Source organism: Mobula birostris, chromosome 9, assembly GCF_030028105.1.
Source record: "Mobula birostris isolate sMobBir1 chromosome 9, sMobBir1.hap1, whole genome shotgun sequence".
Taxonomy (NCBI): domain Eukaryota; kingdom Metazoa; phylum Chordata; class Chondrichthyes; order Myliobatiformes; family Myliobatidae; genus Mobula; species Mobula birostris.
Window position 1 is genome coordinate 87,060,496 of NC_092378.1, and position 26,732 is coordinate 87,087,227.

At 41.3% G+C, this 26,732-nt stretch overlaps 1 protein-coding gene across 1 annotated transcript in view; it reads left to right on the plus strand.

The window, feature by feature from the left end:
- The first annotated feature begins 7,867 nt into the window (after positions 1–7,867).
- The window catches only part of atpaf2 (ATP synthase mitochondrial F1 complex assembly factor 2), a 43,455-nt gene continuing 24,590 nt past the window's right edge, over positions 7,868–26,732 (plus strand). Inside the window, exons 1-3 of the mRNA XM_072269469.1 lie at positions 7,868–8,041; positions 11,597–11,641; positions 14,295–14,443. Coding sequence (XP_072125570.1) covers positions 7,951–8,041; positions 11,597–11,641; positions 14,295–14,443 — 285 coding nt within the window. The 5' untranslated portion in view covers positions 7,868–7,950. The remainder of the gene's footprint in view (positions 8,042–11,596; positions 11,642–14,294; positions 14,444–26,732) is intronic.

Consider the following 26,732-nt stretch of genomic DNA (forward strand, 5'->3'; position numbering starts at 1 on the left):
GACAGGCATATATGGAGTAGACAGGGAGTATCTTTTCCCAAGGGTAGAAATGTCTAATATCGGAGGGCATGCATTGATAGTGAGAGGGGTTAGGTTCAAGGGGGATGTGAGGGGTAAGTTTTTCACTCGGTGGGTGGTGGATGCCTGTTGGTATGGTGGTAGAGGCAAATACATTAGAGGCCTTTAAGAGACATTTAGATATGCACATGAATATGAGGAAGATGGAGGGATATGGGCTTTGTGCGGGAAGAGGGACTCGTTTTGGGTTTTTTAAAAATTTATTTTTTGGCTGGTTTGGCACAACATTGCAAGCCAAAGGGCCTGTTCCTGTACTGTACTGTTCACTGTTCTATGAACTTTACAAGTCATTATACAGATGGCAGTGTCTCAGATTAATTTTTAAACTGAATTCTGCCTAGTTTATGGAAGTTGGAGGATGTAGACACCAGATGATACCTCAGAATATGAGGACATCCCTTTAGAAGAAAGGTGAGAAGGAATTTCTTTAGCCAGAGCTTGGTCAATCTGTGGAATTCATTGCTATGAATGGCCATGGAGCCCAAGTTATTGGGAGGTTTCTTGAAATGTACGGGTGTAAAAGGTTACCTGGACAAGGAAGGAGAATTGTGTTGAAGGGGAAAATAAATCAGTCATGATAGAATAGTCTAATTCTGCTCTTACATCTTCTTGTCTTTAGGCTTTTCATCTGATGCCATCAAACGCTTTTGGAAGCTCAAACATAGAGCATGTATGGTGGTTAATTTTGCAGCCTGAATTTCTCTTTCTGCCATTTGGTGAAAGTCACATGCACTCTGCTTTTAGATCGGCGGCAGCACACTGTGTCTTTGGGAGCAGCTCTTGGGCCACTGGAGAGAAGCATTTGAGGAGGACCTTGGTGATTAATTTTCCATGATAACAGAAAGGAGGACCCCTGTTGTTACTGCAATCAGATGAGGTTGTAATATTTGTTATTGAAATTCATCTCTGTAAGGTTTTACTCCTGAGGCATTTTTTGTTATAATTTAGCCTATGCTTTTTATGATTTTTTTTGATTAGGTATTGTGACAAGGCTGGACAAAATAGTTTGCTGTAGAATAGAATCAGGGACATCAATGTCCAGAGCAGACTCTTGGCTAATCACTTTTTGAAGTGTTTCTTCCACAGAATGTTAATTGGTTATAATTTTGATAAATACATTTCTTTCTTGGATCTTGGGTTAGTTGGGCATGGCTGGTTCTGACAGCACAGAAGAATCTTTGCATGTTACCATGGATCTCCTGAATTCATCCACTCACCATCTATTCTTTAGGCAGCAGGTTTACTGTTGGACCTGGATTTCAGGTACTTCTAGATCAGTTTCTTTTTCTCAAGGTAACTTTTCTGTTGCCCTCATTATCTCGGGACAAAGTTGATGGAGTTGCAGAGTGGTTGAGGTAATAGTCAGACCAAAAGTCAAGGCATAGTCAGTACAGACTGTCATGTGGTCTTTCATTTTGATAAACTGAGGAACATGCTGATCACCAACTTTCCAACTTACCTACAATGTAAGGTATTCACACCACCACCAATTTTCATGTATCTACATGGTCTTGATCCAAAGGCAAGAGGGTTCAAGCCTACTGGAGATCATGTTCTGCTGAAGGTACATTAACAAGAATGCAGATGTGGACATGTAGATATGCATGTACACAGTCCAAAGGACGTGGCCAAGCATTGTTCCCTTGTCCATTGCCTCCCCTTTGATCCTGACCACCCTACGTCCTCCCATCCTTTCCTTGACTTTTCACTCCATCAATCTGCTCCATCCTTGAGTTATTTATTTCTTCCATGCTCCCATAGTCCATGTCCTCCTCCCAATTTTCTTGAAATACTTTCCCCCAGCTCATACTCTCCTCCATACTTTCTTTCATCTTGGAGCTGGGTCCCCACATTAGGACCCCCCTCCATCCCTCTCTTTCCTTCATCTATCTACTTTTCATCACCTTTACCTTTTCCTTCTCTGAAGTCCTCCCTAAGACCTCCCTCATTCTCCAGCTCCATGATACCTCACCCACGCTACCGCTTTGTGCAATTTCTTCAGCGAACGTGTTGCTGAACGTAAGCTTCTTAGGACAGTGGCTGGACAAATTGACAGGTCTCTGAGGAAATGCTGTGGGCAATGGGACAGTATGAGCTTGCAGAGGAAGGTCCAGTCTTAGGTGAGAGAGTAAATTAGTCTTATACTCCTCACCTGCTTTGGTCTCCCCCACCCAGCATCACCCGTTTCCCTGCAGCACTGCTTAGTCTATGACACAACATTGTTGCTTTCAGGGTATGTGGGCCTGTGGACGTCGGTAAATAGCCTGAAAAGGAATCATCCAGTGTTCTAGATAATTTTGTCACCTGCCCTGTCAACTTGAGGCCAACACCATCAGTCCGTGTGCCGTAGATTCACGTGTTGCCATTTTCAGTCCATGTGCAGTAGATCAGTGGTCCCCAACCTCCGGGCAGTGGACCGATACCGAGTCGCAAAGAATGCAGTGGTGCAGCGGCAGTCAGAACGCACCCAGCACATCTTTAAGAAAAAAAGCTGAAATAAACAAGCTAATAAGTTACGTGCCGAGCGGCACATAAATGTCGGCCCAGATCAGAGGCGAGGATGGAGCACCACAGGAAGTGTAGGGACAGGTGGCACCGCAGGAAGTGTAAGGACAGGTGGTGCCGCAGTAAGTGAAGGGTCAGGTGGCAGAAAAGGAGTGCCAGGGTGGGGGGGGGGCGGTGGTACAGGTGCAGACACACCTGCCCTGAGACACTAGGCTAGGTAACTTGATTCTAAACAGTTAGTTTATTGATCATTACACAATGTCTGTCTGGTGCTTCCTGCTCCCTCCCCTCTCCCTACCCTTTTCCCAACCATGATTCCCCTCTCCCTGCCCCCTTCCCACTCTCAATCCACAATGGAGACCCACATCAGAATCAAGTTTATCATCACTCACATTTCACTCACTGAAATTTGTGTTTTTTTTCTGGCAGCAGTACAGTGCAATACATAAAATTACACCAGTACTGTGCACCCTAGCTATATATATGTGGCCAAGTCTTTCATATAACCATATAACAATTACAGCACGGAAACAGGCCATCTCAGCCCTTCTAGTCTGTGCCGAATGCTTTCTCTCACCTAGTCCCACCGACCTGCACTCAGCCCATAACCCTCCATTCCTTTCCTGTCCATATAGCTATCCAAGTTTACTTTAAATGACAATATGGAGCCTGCCTCTACCACTTCTATTGGAAGCTCGTTCCACACAGCTACCACTTTCTGAATAAAGAAGTTCCCCCTCGTATTACTCCTAAACTTTTGCCCCCTAACTCTCAACTCACGTCCTCTTGTTTGAATCTCCCCTACTTTCAATGAAAAAAGCCTATCCACGTCAACTCTATCTATCCCCCTAATAATTTTAAATACCTCTCTCAAGTCCCTCCTCAACCTTCTACGCTCCAAAGAATAAAGACCCAACTTGTTCAACCTTCCCCTGTAACTCAGATGCTGAAACCCTGGTAACATTCTAGTAAATCCTCTCTGTACTCTCTCTATTTTGTTGACATCTTTCCTATAATTCGGTGACCAAAACTGTACACAATACTCCAAATTTGGCCTCACCAATGCCTTGTACAATTTTAACATTACATCCCAACTCCTATACTCAATGCTCTGATTTATAAAGGTCAGCATACCAAAAGCTTTCTTCACCACCCTATCCACATGAGATTCCACCTTCAGGGAACATTATTCCTAGATCCCTCTGTTCTACTGCATTCTTCAATGCCCTACGATTTACCATGTATGTCCTATTTTGATTAGTCCTACCAAAATGTAGCACCTCACACTTATCAGCATTAAACTCCATATGCCATCTTTCAGCCCACTCTTCTAAGTGGTCTAAATTTCTCTGCAAGCTTTGAAAACTACTTCATTATCCACAACGCCACCAAGCTTAGTATCATCTGCATACTTACTCATCCAATTTATCACCCCAACATCCAGATCATTAATGTATATGACAAACAACATTGGACCCAGTACAGATCCCTGAATCACACCACTAGTCACCAGCCTCCAACCTGACAAACAGTTATCCACCACTACTCTCTGGCATCTCCCATCCAGCCACTGTTGAATCCATTTTACTACTTCGATATTAATACCTAACGATTGAACCTTCCTAACTAACCTTCCGTGTGGAACCTTGTCAAAGGCCTTACCTAAGTCCATATAGACAACATCCACCACTTTACCCTCATCAACTTTCCTAGTAACCTCATCAAAAAATTTTTGAACAGTATTTTTTGAAATCTTTTGCACAGTACTGTAACTGATTCTCTTTCCTGAACTCCATGGCAGGCTGATGCTTCAGAAATAGTTGGATGTTGGTCTAAGTGGCAATGTGTGCTAGTGCTGACTCTTGGTTTGTGCAAGGATGATGTGACAGGCAGGACCAATCTCATCACCATCTGTCAAAGGTCTTGATGCTTGTTTGAAAGTTCCAGTGACAACGCACAATGCCAGATGACTTTGACAGCCTGCTTGATGTGCCATTCAATAGGGTCCACCATCTTTCCTTTTTCCTCAATGACACTGTAATTGGATAATTCTGGGAGAGGACTGGTGAAATATGATAACAATTATGATTAAAAAAGGAGGATATGTTGGATATTTTACTGGACCTAAACATGAAAAAATCTGAATGGCCCAGTTTCAGTCTTCTAAGGAGAGGAAGGGAGGAGATTAGAAATTTTCAGATATTATCTGTCCACTGATGAGGTGCCATATGATTAGAAAGCAGTGAGTCTAACATTGGTGGACAGCAATTACAAGCCAGTGAGTTTAATATTAGTAGTAGAAACATTATTTGTAAGTACTATATGGGGATAAATCTGCATGGAGAGAATTATGATTTGAAAATATTATATGAGGACAATTCTGCTTGGAGAGGCAGGAAAGTCAGCATAGCTTTGCTGAAGGGATGTCCTGATGAAGGGTCTCAGCCCGATACATTGACTGTACTATTTTTCATAGATGCTGCCTGGCTTGCTGAGTTCATCCAGCATTTTGTGTGTATTGAAGGGGATATCCTGCCTGAAGTTTTTGAATTGGTGTCCAAGTGTGTCTATGTGGATAGCAGTAAGGGTAACAATATTGAAACCATGGCAGTTTGGCAAACTGGATCTGAAATTACCATGGAGATAGATGGCAGATTGTGATGGTTGAGGGTTGTGATTGGAAGGCTGTAACTTTAAAGTTCAAAGTTTGAAGTAAACTTTATTATCAAAGTAATTATACAACCATGAGATTCATTTTCTTGAGGACATAATTAATCTTTAGAATATTAACCATAACGGAATCAATGAAAGACCACCCAACCAGGATGTTCAACCAAAGTGCAGAAGACAACAAGCAGTACAAATACAAAAAGAAGAAATAATAATGAGTAAATAAACAATAAATATTGAGAAGATGAGGTGAAAAGTCCTTGAAAGTAAGTCCATTGATCGTCGGAACATTTCGATGATGGAGTAAGTGAAGTTGAGTGAAGTTATCCCGTTAGGTTCAAGAACCTGTTGGTTGAGGGGTAATAAGTGTTCCCGAACCAGATGGTGTGAATCCTGAGGCTCTTGTACCTTCTTCCTGACGGCAGCATGAGAAGAGAGCGTGACCTTGGTGGTGGAGGACCCTGATGATGGATGCTGCTTTCTCGTGACAGTGTATCATGTAGATGGCTCACTGGTTGAGAGGCCCTAACCCATGATGGGCTTTTTGTAGGCTTTTCCATCCAAGAGCATTGGTGTTTCCATACCAGGCTGTGATGCAGCCAGTCAGTATACTCTGCACTACATATTTACAGGAGTTTGTCAGTGTTTTAGATGTCATGCTGATTATCCACAAGCTCTTAAGGAAGTAGAGGCGACACTGTGCTTTCTTTGTAAATGCACTTTTGTGCTGGGCCCAAGACAGATCATTTGAAATAGTAACACCTAGGACTTTAAAGTTACTAACCCTGTCCACCTCCAACCTTCTGATGAGGACTGGCTCCTGGACCTCTGGTTTGCTTCTCATAAGTTTATCATCAGCTCCTTGGTCTTGCTGACTTTGAGAATGAGGTTGTTGTTGTGGCACCACTCTGACAGATTTTCAATCTCCCTCCTATATGCTGATTCATCACCATCTTTGATTCGGCCAATGACAGTGGTGTCATCAGCAAATGTGAATATGGCATTGGAGTTGTGCTTAGCCTCACAGTCATAAGTGTAAAGAGAGTAGAGCAGGGGCTAAGCACACAGCGTTATGGTGTACCTGTGCTGATGGAGATCGTGGAGGAGATGTGGTTGCCAATCTAAACTGACTGAGGTCTGCAAGTGAAGAAATACAGGATCCAATTGCACAAGGAGGTATTGAACCAAGGTCTTGGAGCTTATTGATTAGTTTTTTGGGGATGATGATATAGAATGCTGAGCTGTAGTCCATAAAGAGCATCCTGATGTCTTTACTGTCCAGATGTTCCAGGGTTGAGTGAAGAGCCAATGTAATGGCATCAACCGTGGATCTGCTGCTCTGGTAGGGAAACTGGAGCAGAACTGAGTCACTTTTCAGGCAGGAGTTGATATGTTTCATCACCAACCTCTCAGAATACTTCATCACTGTGGATGTAAGTGCAGCTGGGTGATAGTCATTGAAGCGGGTTAGCACACTCTTTATGGGCACCAGTATATTGAAGCAGGTGGGTACCTCAGACTGCCGAAGCCAGAGGTTAAAGATCTCAGTGAGCACTCTGACCAGTTGATCAGCACAGGTCTTTATTACTTGGCCTTCTACCCCATTTGGGCTGGATGCTTTTCATCAGTTCACCCTCCTGAGGGCTGCTCGCATGTCAGCTTCAGAGACTGAAATCATAGGATCATCGAGGGATGTGGGAGCTTCTATGTTTATAGGTCAAAGTGAGCATAGAAAGCGTGGATCAAATCACAAACAAGAGAAAGTCTGCAGATGCTGGAAATCTGAGCCACACACACAAAATGCTCGAAGAACTCAGCAGGCCAGGCAGCATCTGTGGAAAAAGGTACAGACGACATTTTGGGCTGAAACCCTTCAGCAGGACTGGAGAAAAAAAGCTGAGGAGTAGATTTGAAAGGTGGGGGGAGGGGAGAGAGAAACACCAGGCGATAGTTGAAACTTGGAGGGGAGAGATGAAGCAAAGCCAGGAAGTGATTATATGTCTACTCTATAGGCACATACAGATAGGGTAATTTGGTGTTATTTCATGTCTGACTAGTAGTCAGATTATGCTCTGTTATAGTTTGGTGTTACATTTCATATATAACACTGAAGATATGTATACATGGTTCATATATTGGATTTGTTTACCTAGTCAGGGTTGTTGTTTTCTCTCTCTCTCGGCCCCTGTTACCATCTGCTAGCTGCCAGCCCCCTCAGTCACTCCATCCCGGCCTACACCATACCCACACCGCCGCGGCACGCCACCTTTTGTCCCTTATTTGGGAGTGAGATAGTTGGCAACCTAACTGTACGGGTCAGTTCAGTGGCGACATGACCTGACCCATCCTTCAGCACACTTGGAAAAACACAAGACCCCGGCTCCCAGCACCTCTTGGGTTTACAGGGTACAGCAGCCACACCAAAAACAACAAATGGACATCTAAATGAGGGACACTATTCTCTTTCTATTCCCGATTAAAACACAACATCTTACAAACAGGGTTGGAAAGTATCCCGCCTCCCAGAGGGTGTGATGGATACCCAAAGATTGTGCTGTGATTGGATAACAGAAATGTCATTCAATTGCTTGATGACGAAATGGGCGGTGTTTGATTGTGGAGGTGAAAGGTTGGGAAAATGGCGGCGCCCGGGAGGGGATGTGATTGATGTGAGAGATATTGATACTTACAGCGAGGATGTTGGCTCGCTGCTGGGCCCGGGCTCCGGCCGCCCTCAGATTCGGGCTTGTTTGCAGAGTGGAGTGCAGGCGACGATACCTGGCAGCAGGTGAGCGGCAGCGATGATCTGGTGCTTAAAACAGGACTAAGAAATGGGCCGAGCATCTCTTGGTACATGGTTTTGGAGTTCAGGTTCCATTCTGAGTGGTTGGACGCAAACTGTGTTGTCTTTCCACTGTGGCTGAGGCGTTTTTGCAGTATCCGAGAGGTGGATGTAGAATATCCCACAGCATGTTCTTCAGAAAGGATGGGCGTGTTCTCTCGAGCGTTTTGGCCACGATATTCTTTAATAAGCATGATAGTAAAATTAGTGTGTTATTAATGCATTGCTGTCAGTAGGATCGTGGTGTGTGTATATTGGCTAACATTTTAAACACTCATTTCAGTTGTACTAACCAGGCATCTGTTATCTCCAGATACCTCTTACAAATCTTGGGATGGGGGTCAACCTTAATATTAAAACAAGCAATCCTTTGACTGTAAACGGTTTTGGGAACTCCAGAAGTTGCGGGATAGCAGAAAGCTCATAACTCTAAGGAGCTTTAAGTAATTTCTAAGCATAGAAGGCATTGATTGGTTGTCTTTTGTATTCAGTAACAGTATTGAAATAGTGGATTAGACATGATCAAATTAAATAGCGGATCAGGCTAGAAGACGAATGATTCACACGTGTTCTGCTGTCTATGTTTCTCTTAAAGCTTTTCCACCAGAGCACAGTAGAAATATGAAATTAGCTGCCTGGCATTGATAAGTAGAAAATATAATCACATTTAAAATACCAGTACGGGGCTGATGTTGATGGCACTGCCTTGAACTGCTTAATATCTTACCTCAAAAATAGAAGCTTCTCTGTCAACATAGGCAAATTTTCTTCTCCTCAGCCAGTCTTTCCTGCGGGGTCCCACAAGATTCCATCCTAAGTCCCATTCTTTTCTCTATATATATATATATGCTTCCCCTCGGCCAAATCATTCAAAAATATGACATTTCTTTCCACTGTTATGCTGACGACACACAGCTTTATCTCCCCGTGAAACCAAACGACCAGTCAAATCTAGCCAGCCTCATGAACTGCCTGGAGGACTTAAAGCGTAGGTGGCACAAAACTTCCGACAGCTGAATGAAGGCAAGTCTGAAGTTGTCCTATTTGGCCCCCCTGACTCCATCAAAGTGATTACCAACAGTCTTGGTAACCTGTCCACCCTTGTCAAACCCCATGTTAAATCCCTTGGTCTGATATTTGATTCCACCTTTAAGTTTGACAAGCAAGTTAATGCAGTAGTAAAAGCCAGTTTTTTTCCAGCTTCGTACTATTGCCAAAATCAAGCAGTTTCTCTCTTTCAAAGATCTCAAGAAAGTCATCCACGCCCTTATTTCCTCCCACTTGGACTACTCCAATCCCCTGTGTACTGCGATTAGTCAGTCGTCCCTGTCCCGTCTGCAACTGGTCCAGAACGCAGCAGCCAGGCTCCTGACAGGTGCCGGAAGAGGGACCATATTACTCCTATCCTGGCCTCCCTTCACTGGCTGCCATTGTGGTTCAGAATTGATTTTAAGGTTCTCCTTTTTGTTTATAAAGCCCTAAATGGGCTGGCACCCCCTTATATCACAGACCTTCTAACCCCTTATTCTACTTCCAGGTCCCTCAGGTCGGCTGACTTGGGTTTCCTGGCTGTCCTGCGATCTAAACTTAAGCTCAGGGGTGACCGTGCCTTTGCTATTGTAGCCCCTAGACTGTGGAACAGCATTCTCCTCTCTATCAGATCTGCCCCCTCCATCGACTCTTTTAAATCGAGGCTCAAATCTTACTTTTATTCACTAGCATTTGAATTCTCCTGATGTGGTTGATTTTTGGCTTGTGCCTAGGCCTTTGTGTTGTTTCTTTTGTGCCTATAAGTTGTTTGCCTTGTTGGTTATGTCTGTGTTTCTTGTATTTGTGATTTCAGCTGTCTGCTCTGATCTGTACAGCACTTTAGTCAACGTGGGTTGTTTTTTAAATGTGCTTTATAAGTAAATTTGATTTGACTTGACTTGACTTAAGCTACTTCATTTACTATAATTAATGGAGGAAAAGATAGAAAGTGGAATTAATCTGGACAGTTGTGTTTGTCAAATGTAGACTTGATAAAGTTAAATGTTCTTTGAATTTATGAAAGGCAATTTATAAATACTTTGTTGGAATTAGTCTCCTGAACTGTGCATGATTCATAGTTATGTTTTATTTTGCTGTACAAACTCATAAAATGTTAATCTGTATAATGTTACTAAGGGGCATGTTTATACATAACTTCCTGTGTATTTAACATATAACTAAATGCATCATTATGAAGATTGTATTTGTGAGGAAGATTGAAGATGCTAAGACAATTGAGCAACTGATCGATGTTGATTGTCTTTCTGCATTGTTGTAAGTGACAAGTCACACTGTTGTTACTTCAGCAAACTGATCTTGCCATATTCCTCTGAAGCGGAGTTCAGAACAGTGAAAAGTCCCAGTAAGTCATTGTTGCTTGTATGTAAATCAAATAAGATAGCCTGTAACTAATACTTTAAACTAGATAATGGTAAGGGAGGCTATAATAGCCATTACAGAAGCACTATTGTAAAATGAATATGATGTACCAAGATAATTAACTTGTAGGAGAAATGGGCAAATGGAAGGAGAGTGGTAGTACTGATTTTTTTAAAAAAGGGAATAGTGAGGAAGATTCACCAGGTTCATTACTGGGGGTGGGGGATGATTGTCCTGTGGCAAGAGAGAGTGCTGCCACATTAAAGAGTGTCTCCGTGCCGGGATATTTTGCTGCTTTGGTGTACTTGGAGCCGGAGCCCTCAGTCTCACGTTAAGAAAGTGGTCATTCATGATCTTGATGAAAAGGTATCTCTTCACCTTGAAGGTAGTAAATTTTTGGAGTTCAGTATATCAGAAGCTCAGTTACTGAGTGTATTCAGGGTGGAGATCAGTACGTTTTTGGATATCAAGTGTATGAGATTAATATAGAAAAGTGGCACTGAGGTAAAAGATCAGTCATGTTGGAGCAGTTCAAGTGGTTAAATGGTATTCTTCTGTTTCTAAAATTAAACTGCAAAGCTAGACTAATGCCTGGCATGAGCAAGTTGTCATTGAAAGGTTAGATGGGTCAGGCTTATATGCATTGGAGTTTAGATGAGTGAGAGGCAGTATAAGAACCCTGGTGTTTTGACTGGCTGAATGTAAGCTCATGAACACTGCCTTGTTATTCCTTTTTTGTGCAACTTATATATTTTTGTCATTGGTAATAATATGTTTTTGTACTGTGTTGCTCCTGCAAAACAAACTTCACGTCATAGAATTTAGTGATATCAAACCTGTTTCTGATCAGGGGTCACTGCTGAAAAATACAGTGTCACCAACTTAGGGGAGAGCTGAGGTGGATTTGTCTTTTGAAGCTCTGGGCCACTTCATCGAACAATGACAGAAATGGAGGGTTTAAATATTCTTAAGGCAGAAGTAGGTTGATCCTTGATAAGAAGTGGGGGGGGGGTGGAAGTTAACTGCTAACTGTTTCTTACAAGTTTGCAGCAGACTTTGTTCATAAGAAAAAAAAATTGTCTTTTTTTGTAGAACGGAAGAAATTTTATGAGAACGTAAGCATTTCACAAGGGGAAGGTAAGATATTTGTAAATCAAGATAATTTTCTAAAAATTTTAATAGTTTTATTCTCTTTGGTTCATCAACTCCATAGAAGCTGACTATTTTCAAAAAGAGAACACAGGCGACAACTGTTCAGTGGGAGTATTTTCACTGGGCCCCCATACTGACATGCTCAACAGTCATTATTGACCCGAAATTTAGCTGGACCATTGACTGGAAGATCAAAACTGGGTTTCATTTTGGTGACTTATTTCCTAACTCCTTAAAAACTTTCCACTATCTCCAAGTGTAAGTCAAGGGTATGATCCATTTTGTTTCTGACACAGATGCTGCCTGATCTATGCTTTTGAAGTATTTTCTGGGTTTTTTTTTTGTGTAATCCAGTTATTGCGTATATGCAGCTCTGACGACATTGAAAAAGTCCAACCTTAAGCATCAAGCAACCCAGTTGATTGGTACTCAGAATCTCTACTCTTTCCACTTTTGATGGACCGTAACTACCATCTGTGCATTGGTCAAAACTTACTGCTGTAAAATATAATGGTTTCTTCAATAAAAACACCATCAAACACATCAAGAGGATAATAGGTAACAGCTACCTGAGAATTATACAACCTGCCGTGGAAATTCCCCTTTAATTTGCACACTGTTCTAAATCTGTTTGTTTTGTTTTCAATCTTGAAACTTCAGCAATATTAGAAATGTAATAAACTGTGAGTAATCTTGAAGTTGTGAAAGCTCTCTGAAAATGCAGCTTCTGTTGTGGTAGGTGCTGATAGATATTAGGTCTTTTGTGAACATTGCCAATGTAAGATTTCTATAACTTTGCTCCAACTTTAAGGATTGTGGAAACATTTCTGCTCTGTGATGTAAATCCAGACAGAGAGTCTATTTCAGAGGAGAAGTTTTAACTGAAGGCTTTGGTCATACTTGATGCTTTGTAAACGTAAACTGCTACAAGACTGAATGGATTTATATACTTGACCGAATGGAAACATGGGAAGATGTTGGAGTCAGTTGTTAAGGACAAGGTGATGGAGTACAGGGAAAATCCTGCCTGACGAACCTGTTGGAATTCTTTGAGGAGATTACAAGTAGGACAGATAAAGGGGATGCAGTGGATGTTGTATATTTGGACTTTCAGAAGGCCTTTGACAAGATGCCACACGTGAGGTTGCTTACCAGGTTAAGGGCCCCTGATATTACAGGAAAGTTACTAACATGACTACAACATTGGCTGATTGGTAGGAGTGGGAATAAAAGTATCCTTTACTGGTTGGCTGCCAGTGACTTGTGGTGTTCCATAGGGGTCATTGTTGGGACCACTTCTTTTTATGCTGTATATAAATGATTTAGATGATGTAATAGATGGCTTTGTTGTCATGTTTGCAGATGATACGAAGATTGGTGGAGGGGCAGGTAGTGTTAAGGAAATAGGTAGGATGTAGAAGGACTTGGACAGATTAGGAGAATGGGCAAGAAAGTGGCAAATGAAATAGAATGTTGGAAAATGCAAGGTCATGCACTTTGGAGGTAGAACTAAATGTGCAGACTATTTTCTAAATGAGAAAACCCAGGAATCTGAGATGCAGAGGGACTTGGGAGTCCTTGTGCAGAACACCCTGAAGGTTAACTTGCAGGTTGAATTGGTGGTGAGGAAGGCAAATGCCATGTTAGCATTCATTTCAAGAGGTCTAGAATACAAGAGCAGCGATGTGATGCTGAGGCTTTATAAGGCACTGCTGCAGCCTCACCTTGAGCATTGTGAACAATTTTGGGCTCCTCATCTTAGAAAGCATGTGCTGGCATTGGAGAGGACCCAGAAGAGGTTCACAAGGATGATTCCAGGAATGAAAGGGTTATCATATGAGGAATGTTTGATAGCTCTGGGTCTGTACTCACTGGAATTCAGAAGGTTGCGGGGGGGGGGATCTCATTGAAACCTTTCGAATGTTGAAAGGCCTAGACAAACTAGATGTGGAAAGGATGTTTCCCATGGTGAGAGAGTCTAAGACAAGAGGGCATAGCCTCGGGATAGAGGGACCCCCTTTCAAAACAGAGATGCAGAGAACTTTCTTTGGCCAAATTGTGGTGAATTTGTGGAATTTGTTGCCACATGCAGCTGTGAAGGCCAGTTCATTGGGTGTATTTAAGGCAGAGGTTCTTGTTTGGACATGGCAACAAAGGTTGCAGGGAGAAGGCCAGGAACTGAGGTGGAGGAGATAGGAAAAAAGGATCAACCATGATGAAATGGCAGAACAGACTCAATGAGCAAGATGGCCTAATTCTGCTCCTATGTCTTATGGTCTTATTTGTATTTCTAGTCTTCTAAAATAGTTCATGTTCATTGTACAGCGTTATATTATTAAAATAAATGCAAACTGTTTTAATGTTTGGTCAATTTAAACATAATCTGTGCCAACAAATAAAATAATTTGGAAAATAATTTTGTATATGATTGTATGGAATTTGTGCTGCCCTTGTTGCGGTTTGTGTATTTATTAATTTGTTAAAGTGCATGTCTCATGGATTGGCAATGCCAATATGAAATTCTTGTGCTGACCAGACTCTCTTCAAGCAGCATTGAAAGTTCTTGATTAAAGTGTAAACTGCCCCATTGCTTGGAGGCCACTATTTGTAAGGCCCTTTTTTTCTCTGCATGTCACAGGAGGTACATTTGAGATAAATCTTGACCGCAGGAAGCTGAAGACTCCTCAGGGCAAGTTGTTCACGGTTCCCAGTGAAGCTCTGGCAATCGCAGTTGCCACAGAATGGCAGTCCCAAGGAGATGTACTGCAGTTCTTCACCATGCATCTGGTAGGCTCTACTTTTTAATCATGTTGATATCAACCAGAGCTTATAAAATTCTTAAAGTTAGCATTGTGGGCAAGTGAAATTGAAATCAAATCAGAAAGTGCTGCCTCTGCAGAGCATTAATGTTTCAGGTTTGTGTCTTAAATTAGATTTTCAGGAAAATAAAGTTTGACATGTCATAGGTTTTTAAGCAAGTGTAGTAGTCAGGAAAATGGAGGGAGGTAGGCAAAAAACAGAATTGTAAGGACTTGGATAGTGTTGAAGGTGATGATTAAACAACAAAGAATGATGGTGCAGGATTTGTGAAAAGATTAATTATTGATTTCTGAACAGATGAGGTAAAATTGTATTGATGTTTTGGTCATTAATATAGGATATTTCTAGTATGCATTTACATCTTTGAGAATTTGAGTGTCTCAGAAAATTTATGTACGACATTTTATTAAAAAATAAAAGTATATGTTAAAATTATCCTCTTTGCCATCCTTGGAGCCTGACTGGTGCTGGACACAGAAAATCTGCACCATAGAAATTGCCCTCTGAGCAGGAGAAATATTCTTTGAGAACTTAGACAATTCTGAATCACGTAAGAGTTCTGAGAATTGTAGGTAACCCCAAGTTTCCCTAAGTCAGAATTGCTGGCTGCGATCACAGAAATTTCACTGAAATTTCATTTGTAAGGCCAGTGATGTTGTGCGGATGGAACTGGATTCTCTGACGGTGGTGTCTGAAAAGAGGATGCTGTCCAAGTTGCATGCCATCTTGGACAATGTCTCCCATCCACTACATAATGGACTGGTTGGGCACAGGAGTACATTCAGCCAGAGACTCATTCCACCGAGGTGCAACACAGAGCGTCATAGGAAATCATTTCTGCCTGTGGCCATCAAACTTTACAACTCCTCCCTTGGAGGGTCAGACACCCTGAGCCAATAGGCTGGTTCTGGACTTATTTCCTGGCATAATTTACATATTACTATTTAATTATTTATGGTTTTATTACTATTTAATTATTTATGGTGCAACTGTAACGAAAACCAATTTCCCCTGGGATCAATAAAGACCATGAGACAAAGGAGCAGAAGTCGGCCATTCGGCCCATCGAGTCTGCTCCGCCATTTTATCATGAGCTGATTCATTCTTCCATTTAGTCCCACTCCCCTGCCTTCAACCTTTGATGTCCTGGCTACTCAGATACCTATCAATCTCTGCCTTAAATACACCCAATGACTTGGCCTCCACTGCTGCCCGTGGCAACAAATTCCATAGATTCACCACCCTCTGACTAAAAAAATTTCTTCGCATTTCTGTTCTGAATGGGCGCCCTTCAATCCTTAAGTCATGCCCTCTTGTACTAGACTCCCCCATCATGGGAAACAACTTTGCCACATCCACTCTGTCCATGCCTTTCAACATTCGAAATGTTTCTATGAGGTCTCCCCTCATTCTTCTAAACTCTAAGGAATACAGTCCAAGAGCGGACAAACGTTCCTCACATGTTAACCCTCTTATTCCTGGAATCATTCTAGTGAATCTTCTCTGTACCCTCTCCAACGTCAGCACATCCTTTCTTAAATAAGGAGACCAAAACTGCCCACAGTACTCCAAGTGAGGTCTCACTAGTGCCTTATAGAGCCACAAAGTCATAAAGTTTGACTATGACTATGTTGGGTTTATTACCTATAGGTTAATTACAGATTGTAGTTGATTTTAGGTGCTGGTTAGATATAGTTAATTAGTATAGATCTGATCTATGATTCAAGATATGCCAGGCCATGAAAGTTGCTGGAGCAGAGAGTTTTAACCTGCGTATCAATCTAAAAATCACTTGGAGAGGGAAAAAAAAGATGAATTTGAAATGCATGACTCAGTCAAACTGTTGAAATGGACAAGAAGCAAGTAGTTAATCTATTGGGCATTTAGGAAAATGCCTGTTGGGAACAGCGGTAGGCCACAGTCCTCAGGTTCCTTTCATGATTTAACAAACTCACCGCTAATCTGATTGTAACCTCAGTTCTTTAGTCCTGTTTACCTGTGGAAACATTTTGCTCCCCTGCTTATCAAGTATGTATGAGGAGTGATTGATAAGTTTGTGGCCTAAGGTAGGAGGGGTCAATTTTTGAAAACCTAGCATATTTATTTTTCGACATAATCCCCTCCTACATTTACACACTTAGTCCAGCAGTCGTGGAGCATACGGATCTTGCACCTCCAGAAAGTGTCCACAGCAGGGGTGATTGATACGTTCATGGCCTGAGGTAGAAGGAGATGAGTTATACAGCTCTCGTTACATGCACATACAGTTCAACTCTGAGTGATTATGCACTAAGTTTGAAGTTGGACAATTCTGATTTGATGGAGATGCACGTGAAAGCACAGAGGAACATCTGGAAAAATTTCTGAAAAGTTCGTTCGCTGCTGTCGTTACTGCGTGGTCGGGAATCTTTCGGAGGGAAGGCCTCAAAATCCTCGGCTTTACCTGCTGTTGGCGACCGAGATGGAGATCGAATCTTTCGGATAGAGATGGCGCTCAGTACTCGGTGTCGGAGAGCTGATCAGAGTGCGAAGTTTTTGGATGAATCAGAGTCGGACTGTGGTCGGGTATGGCAGGAAGAGTTTTTCTTCCTTCTCCCGTCTGCGTGAGATGTGGGACATTTGAGAGACTTTGAACTTTTACTGTGCTCATGGACTTCTTCGTCAAGTTATGGTATTGTTGCACTGTTGTAACTATATGTTATAATTATGTGGTTTTGTTAGTTTTTTTTCAGTCTTGGTCTGTCCTGTGTTTTGTGATATCACACCGAAGGAAATATTGTATCATTTCTTAATGTATGCATTACTAAATGACAATAAAAGAGGACTGTGTGTCTTCATAATCTTTTAACTTTCTCTTTTAAAAGACAGAGATATATACGAGGGATGTTTGATAAGTTTGTGGCCTAAGGTAGAAGGAGATGAGTTATTAACTCTAACCTTTCTGCATAATCACTCAGAGTTGACCTGCATGTGCATGTAACGAGAGCTGTATAACTCATCTCCTTCTACCTTAGGCCACGAACTTAACAATCACCCCTGCTGTGGACACTTTGTGGAGGTCCAAGATCTGTATGCTCCACGACCGCTGGACTAAGTGTGTAAATGTAGGAAAAATAAATGTGCTAGGTTTTCTAAAATTGACTTCTACCCTAGGCCACGAACTTATCAATCACCCCTCGTATATATCTCTGTCTTTTAAAAGAGAAAGTTAAAAGAATTTGATTCTGTTGCTCTTTAAGAAAGAGAGTACCAAACACACTTGACCTTACAAGAGAAAAGGTTGCCTCTTCTGTCTTAAATGGACAGCTAATAATTTTTAAACAGTGACCTCCTTAATTCCAGTTTGTCCCATGTGAGAAAAAAAATCTTTTTCCGGTCAAGATCTCAGGATAATATATATTTCAATCACTTCTGTTCTTTTTGTAATTATTTTTTTTTATGAGTTTCTACAATACAACAGGAAAAAAACTCACCAGCAAAAAAGAGATTTATACGGTGCAAAACAAACATGTCTAATATACAATTCATAACAGTAAAGTAAAAGCACCCAAAATAAAATCGTATTAAGTTAGTATCCTCCCTACCGTCCCACTGCACAACTCCAAGCCAACCATTTTGATGTAAAGTTAAACAGAGCTTTTGCCACCACAGAGCTGTAAATATTAAAAAAGTATATTGCCTACTACGTAAACTGTAATATATTTCACATGAAAAAAACCGTAAAACTTAACCAGAAAAAAAAGCTGAAAGTAAGGGAATGAAATACAAAAAAAAGGAGGATAAACCTTTAATCTAAAGAGGAGTTATGAAAATTCTCAAGAAAAGGTCCCCACACCTTATGGAACTTTATGTCCAAATTAAGAAGTAAATAATGAATTCACAACAGGGACTAATATCAGAATAGAAGTGATAATTTAGTTTTAGACATATGAGCCCTATGTACAACCTTGAACTGCAAAAGACAGTGGCGAGCAGATAAAGAGGTTGAGTTAACGGACTTAAGAATTGAATCCCAAACCTCGTCAGACAGAGAAATATTTAAATCATGCTCTCAGGCAGTTCTAACTTTATCAAAGGGGGTACGCCTCAAGGTCGCTAACTTATTGCGAATAGTAGATATTAAACCCTTACCCAATGGATTTATACAAAGAAACGAGTCCACAATGTTTTTTTCGGGCATTTCAGGAAAGTTTGGTATTAATTAAAAGGTTAATAAAATGTCTAAATTGAAGATACCTAAAAAAATGAGTATTAGGTAGGTCAAACTTTGCAGGCAATTGTTCAAAAGTTGCAAAACGATTATCTATGAAAAGATCTTCAAAAATCACTTCTGTTCTAAATTTCTAAAACTTTTCTTTATTCCAGGTATTGTTCTAGTAAATCTTCTGAGCTACTTCCAACACATTCTTCCTTAAGTAAGGAGACCAGTTCAAATCATGGCAGTGCAGATGTGGTTTTGCCAGTCCTCTACAAAGCTGAAACATAACCTTTCTACTCTTGTATTTGGTGCCCCTAGCCACTAATGCCTGTATGCTAGCCTTTTTGCAAATCAAACATTAGGCCACCCTGGTCCCTTGGTATTTCAAAACACTCTGACATATGCCAGAGGAGTTGAGGCCATTGTAACTCAGCCACATTAAATGGCGGGACAGGCTTGAAGGGCTGTATGCATACTCCTGCTCCTCTTTCCTTGTTGCATAATCTCCAATTCTTAGCATTTAGATGATATGGTTTTTTTTATCTTCTTGCAAAAATGGACCATTTTATATTTTCCCTCCCATAATACTCCATTTGCCAAATCTTTGTCTACTCAACTTCTTCTTTAGCCTTGTCTTCATCTCAACTTGCTTTTCCACCTTTCTTTTATGTAATCAGCAAATTTATCAATGTACTTTTAATACCTTCCACTGAGTCATTTGTATAAATTATAAAGAGATGAGGTGCAGAAACTGATCCAGTTGTACAGTGATTGAAGCAGAAAATGGTTGGTATTGCCTACTACTTCCTGTTGGATAATCAATCATTTATCCATGCCAATTTGTTACCTCCTACAGAACTGTACAAGAGTCTTAGGCACGTGTTAAAAAAAGTACTGTAAAGTGAAGAAGCTTTCATAAATGAAAAGTTTCTGAATATCAATAAAACTATAACAGTAGTAAACAATAAAAAAACTAAATCAGATCAATTTTTGGTGTGACCACCCTTTGCCTTTAAACCTGCATCCATCCTCTCAGGTACACTGTCATGCAGTCTTATAGGAAAATCGGCTAGTAGGTTACTCCAAACTTCCTGGACAACCTCCATAGTTCTTGTGCAAGACTGGCTGTCTCAATTGCTTCTGTCTCTCCAGGTTATCTCAGGCAGCCTCAATGATGTGAACAGGGCTCTGTGGAAGCCGTACCATCTGTTGCAGAACTCCTTGTTCTTCTTTTTGCTAAAGATAGTTCTTTATGACCTTGGAAGAGTGTTTGGGGTCATTATCCTGTGGCAGAATGAAGTGGGGACTGATCAGAAGCCTCTCTGATGGGTACTGCGTGACAGATGAGAATCTGCTTCTATTTCTCAGCACTGAGAATTCCATTATTCTGACCAGATCACCAACTTCATTTGCACAAATACAGCCAGGGGACCTCTGCCATGTTCATGGTTGGCAGCAGACACTCATCCATGTAGTGCTTTCCAGATCTTCTATGAACAAAATGCCTCCTGTTTGAGCCAACAAAAAATCAAATTTTGACTTGTTTAGAGCACTTGCTGCTACTGTTGAGCACCCAATCCTTGTGTTTTTCTGTGTAAGTAAATTTCTTGGCTTGTTTCCACTCCAGAGGAACAGCTTTTTGGCAGCAACTCTTCCATGAAGAACACTTCTGATAAGACTTCTCCAGACTGAAGAGGGGTGTACTTGGGTTCCATTTGTTCCTATGAGTTCAGAACTGATAGCAGTGTGGGACGACTTCTGATTTAGAAGGGATGTCAGTTTGATGTATCTCTCATCAGCTGCACTCAGTTTCTGTAGACAGCCTCTGTGTTTCTGGTCCTCAATCTTGCCTGCTTCTTTGTGATTCTTCAGAAGAGCTTGGACAGCACATTTTGAAACTCCTGTCTGCTGCAAAATTTCTTCTCGGGAGAGATCTTGCTGATGCAGGATAACTTCTTTGATTAGATTAGATTAGATTCAACTTTATTGTCATTGTGCCAAGTACAGATACAAAGCCAATGAAATGGAATTAGCATCTGACCAGAAATTCAAAGAATGGTGTTATTTACAAAATAACTGCGAATAAAAAGTAAGTGCTACAGCACACAAATATGAAAGTACTGAGACAGTACAATATGGGTGCAATACTGTTTAGCGCTGTGATGTGAGGTTCAGCAGGATCACAGCCTCAGGGAAGAAACTCTTCCTGTGCCTGCTGATGTGGGAGGGTAGGCTCCTGTAGTGCCTACTGGATGGGAGGAGAGTAAAAAGTCCATGGTTAGGGTGAGATGCATCCTTGATAATGCTTTTCGCCCTGCCCAAGCAGCGTTTATGGTAGATATTCTCAATGGTGGGCAATTGGGTGCCGATAATCCGCTGGGCAGTTTTCACCACACGCTGGAGTGCTTTGAGGTCCGATATGGGACAATTGCCATACCACACTGAGATGCAGTTGGTGGGTATGCTCTCAATGGTACAGCGGTAAAAGTCCGTCAGTATCCTGGGACAGAGGTGAGCTTTCTTGATGCTCTGCAGGAAATAAAGGCGCTGTTGTGCCTTTTTGATTAGGATGGAGGAGTTCAGGGACCAGGTGAGATCCTCGGAAATGTGGACACCAAGGAATTTGAAGCTTGATACACGCTCCACTACAGCTTTGTGTCTTGTTGCTGTGCCATTTTGTCAGAATTGATGATTTGAACAGTCATGTCTGCCACACCCTCACCTTTTAGTTGGTTGTCCTTCACTCACTTTGATTCCTCTAAGTTTTAGCTAATCACTTTAGTTCAATCAACTCATTTGTTATCTTTGTTTCACTGGGTTAGATACATACAAGTTTCTATTTGAAAAGTGGTCTATTACTTAATATGTTTCTTTCATTAATGAAATACAAACATTTCTAAAAGTTGCTGGTGAACACCGCAGGCTAGGCAGCATCTCTAGGAAGCGGTACAGTCGACGTTTTGGGCCGAGACCCTTCGTCAGGGTCTCTTACTAGCTCTTCTTTCAGTTAGTCCTGACGAAGGGTCTCAGCCCGAAACGTCGACTGTACCTCTTCCTAGAGATGCTGCCTGGCCTGCTGCGTTCACCAGCAACTTCTATGTGTGTTGCTTGAAATTTCAGCATCTGCAGATTTCCTCGTACAAAAATTTCTCCAACACTTAATTTTTTTTTGGAGAATGCATGTTTGAAAATCTAAAATTTGCTCTTTTCTACTGACACACTAATGCAGAAGATAAAAAATAAACATCAAAAACAAAATTTATATAAAAGTCTTGGGCGTGTACGACTTTTGCACAGTACTGCGTACCACAATCTGTAATTTTTTACATTAATCTTTTGAAGTGGCTGCTTGTCAAATATGTACATTAAAGTATAGCGCATCCACCACTTCCCCTTTATCCACCACACATGTTGGTACTTCAAAGAACTCCAGAAAACCAGGCAAACATGATCCTTCATTCACAAAACTATGTTGCCTTTGCCTGATTACCCTGATTTTTTTTTCTATGTACCCAGTGATATCACCCTTGATCAACACTTGACTTTCCAAGTGTTCATTAATCCTGTTAGATCATTTGCCTGTAATTACCTGGTTTATTCCTGCTGCCCTTATTGAATAAAAATATCATATTTGTTGTTGTTCAGTCACCTAGCACCTTGCCCATAGTCAGCAAAGTTTTAAAAAGCTTTGTCATGGCTCCACCAATTTCTGCCTTGACTCTCATAGTAGCCTGTGGCAGATCTCATTCGGTCCTGGATATTCATCTGCCTTTGTGCTTGTTAAGGCATCTAATACATCTTTCATTTTAATGTCCCTAGAACATGATCTAGAATATTCCGCACCCCCTCCTTGAAGTCGGCACTGCAATATTTTTCTTCTTTATGAATACGGGTAAGGTCTCACCTACATCCTCTGGCTCCACACACACAGTGCCAATTTGGACCATCATGGGCCTCACTCTTTGCACTGTGCTCTTAATTTACTTGTAGGATCTTTGTGACTTTTTTCTTACACTTTCCTGCCAGTGATATCTTCATCCACTCTTAAGCCCACAATATCCCTTGACGTTGAACTCGTTGGATTTGCCTTCCTTGGCTTTCACCCTAACAAGAACACATTGGACCTGAATTTCCGCGATTTCACTTTTTAAAGTTTCCCACTTTAAAATTTAACTCCTCCTGGCCTTTCACACTGATGCAAACCCATTCAATATTTGGGTGAGTTAAACTCTCCTTCTATATAGCCTATTGCATTTATACTGAATTTACCCACATATCTTCTTTGTCTGCCGCTACCTGTAGTATGCACCTGGCTAAGTAATTCCCTCTTTATTTCTAAATAAGAAGCCATAAGAAGAGCTCTCTAAGATAATTTCATGGTCTTACTGTATGTTGCAATGTCCTCTCTTTTACTTACCTCCCTATCAACCTGAAGCTTTCTATATCCTGAATAATGATTACCAATCTTGGCTTTCTTTCAAACATATCTCTGTGATTGCAATTATATCACATTCCCATATTCAGATCAATGCTCCAAGTTCATCTGTCCTTGCCAAAACAAGTTCAAAATGAATTTATTATCAAAGTACGTATATTTCTCCATAAGCTACCTTCAGATTCATTTTCTTGCAGGCATTCACAGTAGAACATAAAAGAACTACACACAAAGACTGACAAACAAACAATGCGCAAAAGGAGACAAAGTATGCAAATAAATTAATAAATAATACTGAGAACACAGGTTGTAGAGTCTTTGAAAGTGAGTCCATAAGTTGTGGAATGAGTTTCAGTGCTGAGGTGAGTGAAGTGATCCACACAGATTCAGGAGCCTGTTGGATGAAGGGTACTAACTGTTCCTACACCTGGTGGTGTGGGACCTAATACCCCTTTTCCTCCTTCCTGATTGTAGCAGTGAGAAGAAAGTGTCTGCTGGATGGTGGATGTCTTGCTTTCATGTAGATGTGCTCAATACCTAATTTACTTGCATATCTTCTCTGTCTTCCATTGCCAACGATAGGCTGGGCTGCGTCCACCAGTTTTATGATCAAGGGCATTGGTGTTTCCATAATAGGCCATGACGCGACCAGTCATAATACTCTCCACTCTGCATCTATAGAAGTTTATCAAAGCTTTAGTGGCATGCCAAATGTGTGCAAACCTCTAAGACACAGAGGCATTGTCGTGCCTTCTTCATGATGACATATGTGCTGGTTCCAGGACAGATATGATAATGTCAAGGAATTTAAAGTTACCCCCTTTCCACCCCCGATCCCCTAATGAGGACTGGCTCATGGACCTCTGGTTTCTTCCTCCTGTAGTCAATAATCAGCTCTTTGGTTTGTGAAGTTACCATTACTAGGGAGAAGTTTCTTAGGACACTGAAAGGTCTGAAGGTGGATAAGTCACCTGGACCAGATGGTTTACACCACAGGGTTCTGAAAGAGGTGGCCGAAGACATTGTAGAGACGTGAGTAATGATCTTTCAAGAATCACTAGATTTTGGAATGGTTCCAGAAGACTAAAAGATTGTAAATGTCACTCCATTCTTCAAGAAGAGAGAGAGGCAGAAGAAAGGACACTATAGGCCAGTTAGTCTGACCTCTGGTTGGGAAGATGTTGGCATTGATTGTTAAGGATGTGATTTCAGAGTACTTGAAGGCACAAGATAAAATAGGCAATAGTCAGCATGGTTTCCTCAAGGGAAAATCTTGCCTGACAAATCTGTTTGAATTCTTTAAGAAATAACAAGCAGGATGGACAATGGAGAATCAGTTGATGTGTGCTTGGATTTTCAGAAGGCCTTTGACAAGGTGCCATACGTGAAGCTGCTTAACAAGCTACGAGCCCATGGTATTACAAGAAAGATTCGAGCATGGACGATGCAGTGGCTGATTGACAGGAGGCAAAGAGAGGAAATAAAGGGAGCTTTTCTGGTTGGCTACTGGTGACTAGTGGTTTTCCACAGGGATCTATGTTGGGACCACTTCTTTTTAGATTAGATTAGATTCAACTTTATTGTCATCGTGCCAAGTACAGATACAAAGCCAATGAAATGCAGTTATGATCTAACCAGAAATGCAAAGAATAGTGTTACTTACAAAATAACTGCGAATAAAAAGTGCTACAGTACACAAATATAAAAGTACTGAGACAGTACAATATGGGTGCAATACTGCTTAGCACTGTGATGTGAGGTTCAGCAGGGTCACAGCCTCAGGGAAGAAGCTCTTCCTATGCCTGCTGGTGCGGGAGCGGAGGCTCCTGTAGCACCTACTGGATGGGAGGAGAGTAAAAAGTCCATGGTTAGGGTGAGATGCATCCTTGATAATGCTTTTTGCCCTGCCCAGGTAGCGTTTATGGTAGATGTTCTCAATGGTGGGCAGTTGGGTGCCGATAATGTTATACATCAATAATTTTGATGATGGAGTTGATGGTCTTGTTGCAAAGTTTGCAGACAATATGAAGATAAGTGGATGGGGAAGGTAGTTTTGAGGAAATTGGCAACACAAGGATTTGGTCAGGTTTGGAGAATGGACAAAGTAGTGGCAGGTTGAATACAGTGCTGGGAAGCGTATGGTCATGTACTTTGGTAGGAGAAATAAAAGGGTTGACCATTTTCTAAATGGGGAGAAACAAAAATCTGAGACTCAGGGATTTGGGAATCCTCATGCAGAATTCCCTTAATGGTTAATTTGTAGGCTGTGTCTGAGGGAGGAAGGCAAATGCAATGTTAGTATTCATTTCAAGAGGATAAGAATATTAAAACAAGGACGTAATGTAAAGAAAGGTCTGATGAGGCCTCACTTGGAGAATTGTGAGCAGGTTTGGGCCCCTTATTGTAAAAAGAGTTTGCTGAAATTGGAGAGGGTTCAAATGAGGCTCACAAAAATGATTCCGGGATTAAATGGCTTGTCTTATGAAGAGCATTTGATGGCTCTGGCCTGATTTCACTGGAATTCAGAAGAATGAGGGGTGACCTCATTGAAACCTGTCGAATGGCCCTGATAGAGTGGATGTGGAAAGGATGTTTCCTATGTGGTAGTTCCTAAGACCAGAGGACACAGCATCAGAATACATCATCATCATCAGGTGCCATACCCAGTTTGAGCTTTGACTGCATGGGCCACACACTCCTGTTTCGGGTGAAGTGGATCAATTCATTGGTATTCATTTCCAGTTCTCTGGCTGCTGTCTCCATCATCATTTGTCTTTGTCTTCCTCTTATTTTCTTCCCTTCAATCTTTCCCATAATTACCGTGCATTCTAACTCCGCTTTCCTAATTACATGTCCAATGAAGTTACGTTGCCTATTCATGATCTCATACATTATTTCTCTTTTTGCGTTTGCTGTGTTCATGATATCCTCGTTAGATATTCATTTCATCCATGATATTCTTTGCGTCCTCCTCAAAAAACGCATCTCTGCTGCTTCAGTTCATTTCCTCATGTTACTAGATATTGTCCAACATTCTGAGCCATATAACATAACTGGATAAACGTAACATTTCAGTACTGTGAGGCGGGTTGTCATGCCTAGTTTAGTATTGGTCAGTATACTCTTCTCGTAAGGATGTCTTTTGCAATCCCTATTCTTCTTTTGATGTCCATGTCGCACCTGCCATCTGATGTCACCCAGCTTCCTAAGTAGCAAAAGTTCTGTACTTGTTTTATGTCTTCCCCGTTTATTCTCAGCCTGCAGATAGGATTCTCCTTTTTGTATATCACCATACATTCTGTCTTTTTGCAATTGATAGATAGATCCATTTTTGCACTTTCTTCAACAACTATATCAATTAAGTTTTGTAGTTCTTCCTCCGTACTTGCAATTAACACAGTGTCATCCACATATCTGAAATTATTGATGTTTTCACCACCAACTTTGATTCCCAAGATGTCTCTTATTTTTTGTAATATTGTTTCACTGTACACATTAAACAAATCGGTAGAAAACACACCCTTGTCTAACGCCTCTCTTGATTTTCGTAAGCTGACTCCCTTCTCCATCTATTCTTACAGCGGCAGTTTGTTCCCAGGACAGATTTCTGATTAGACAGAGGT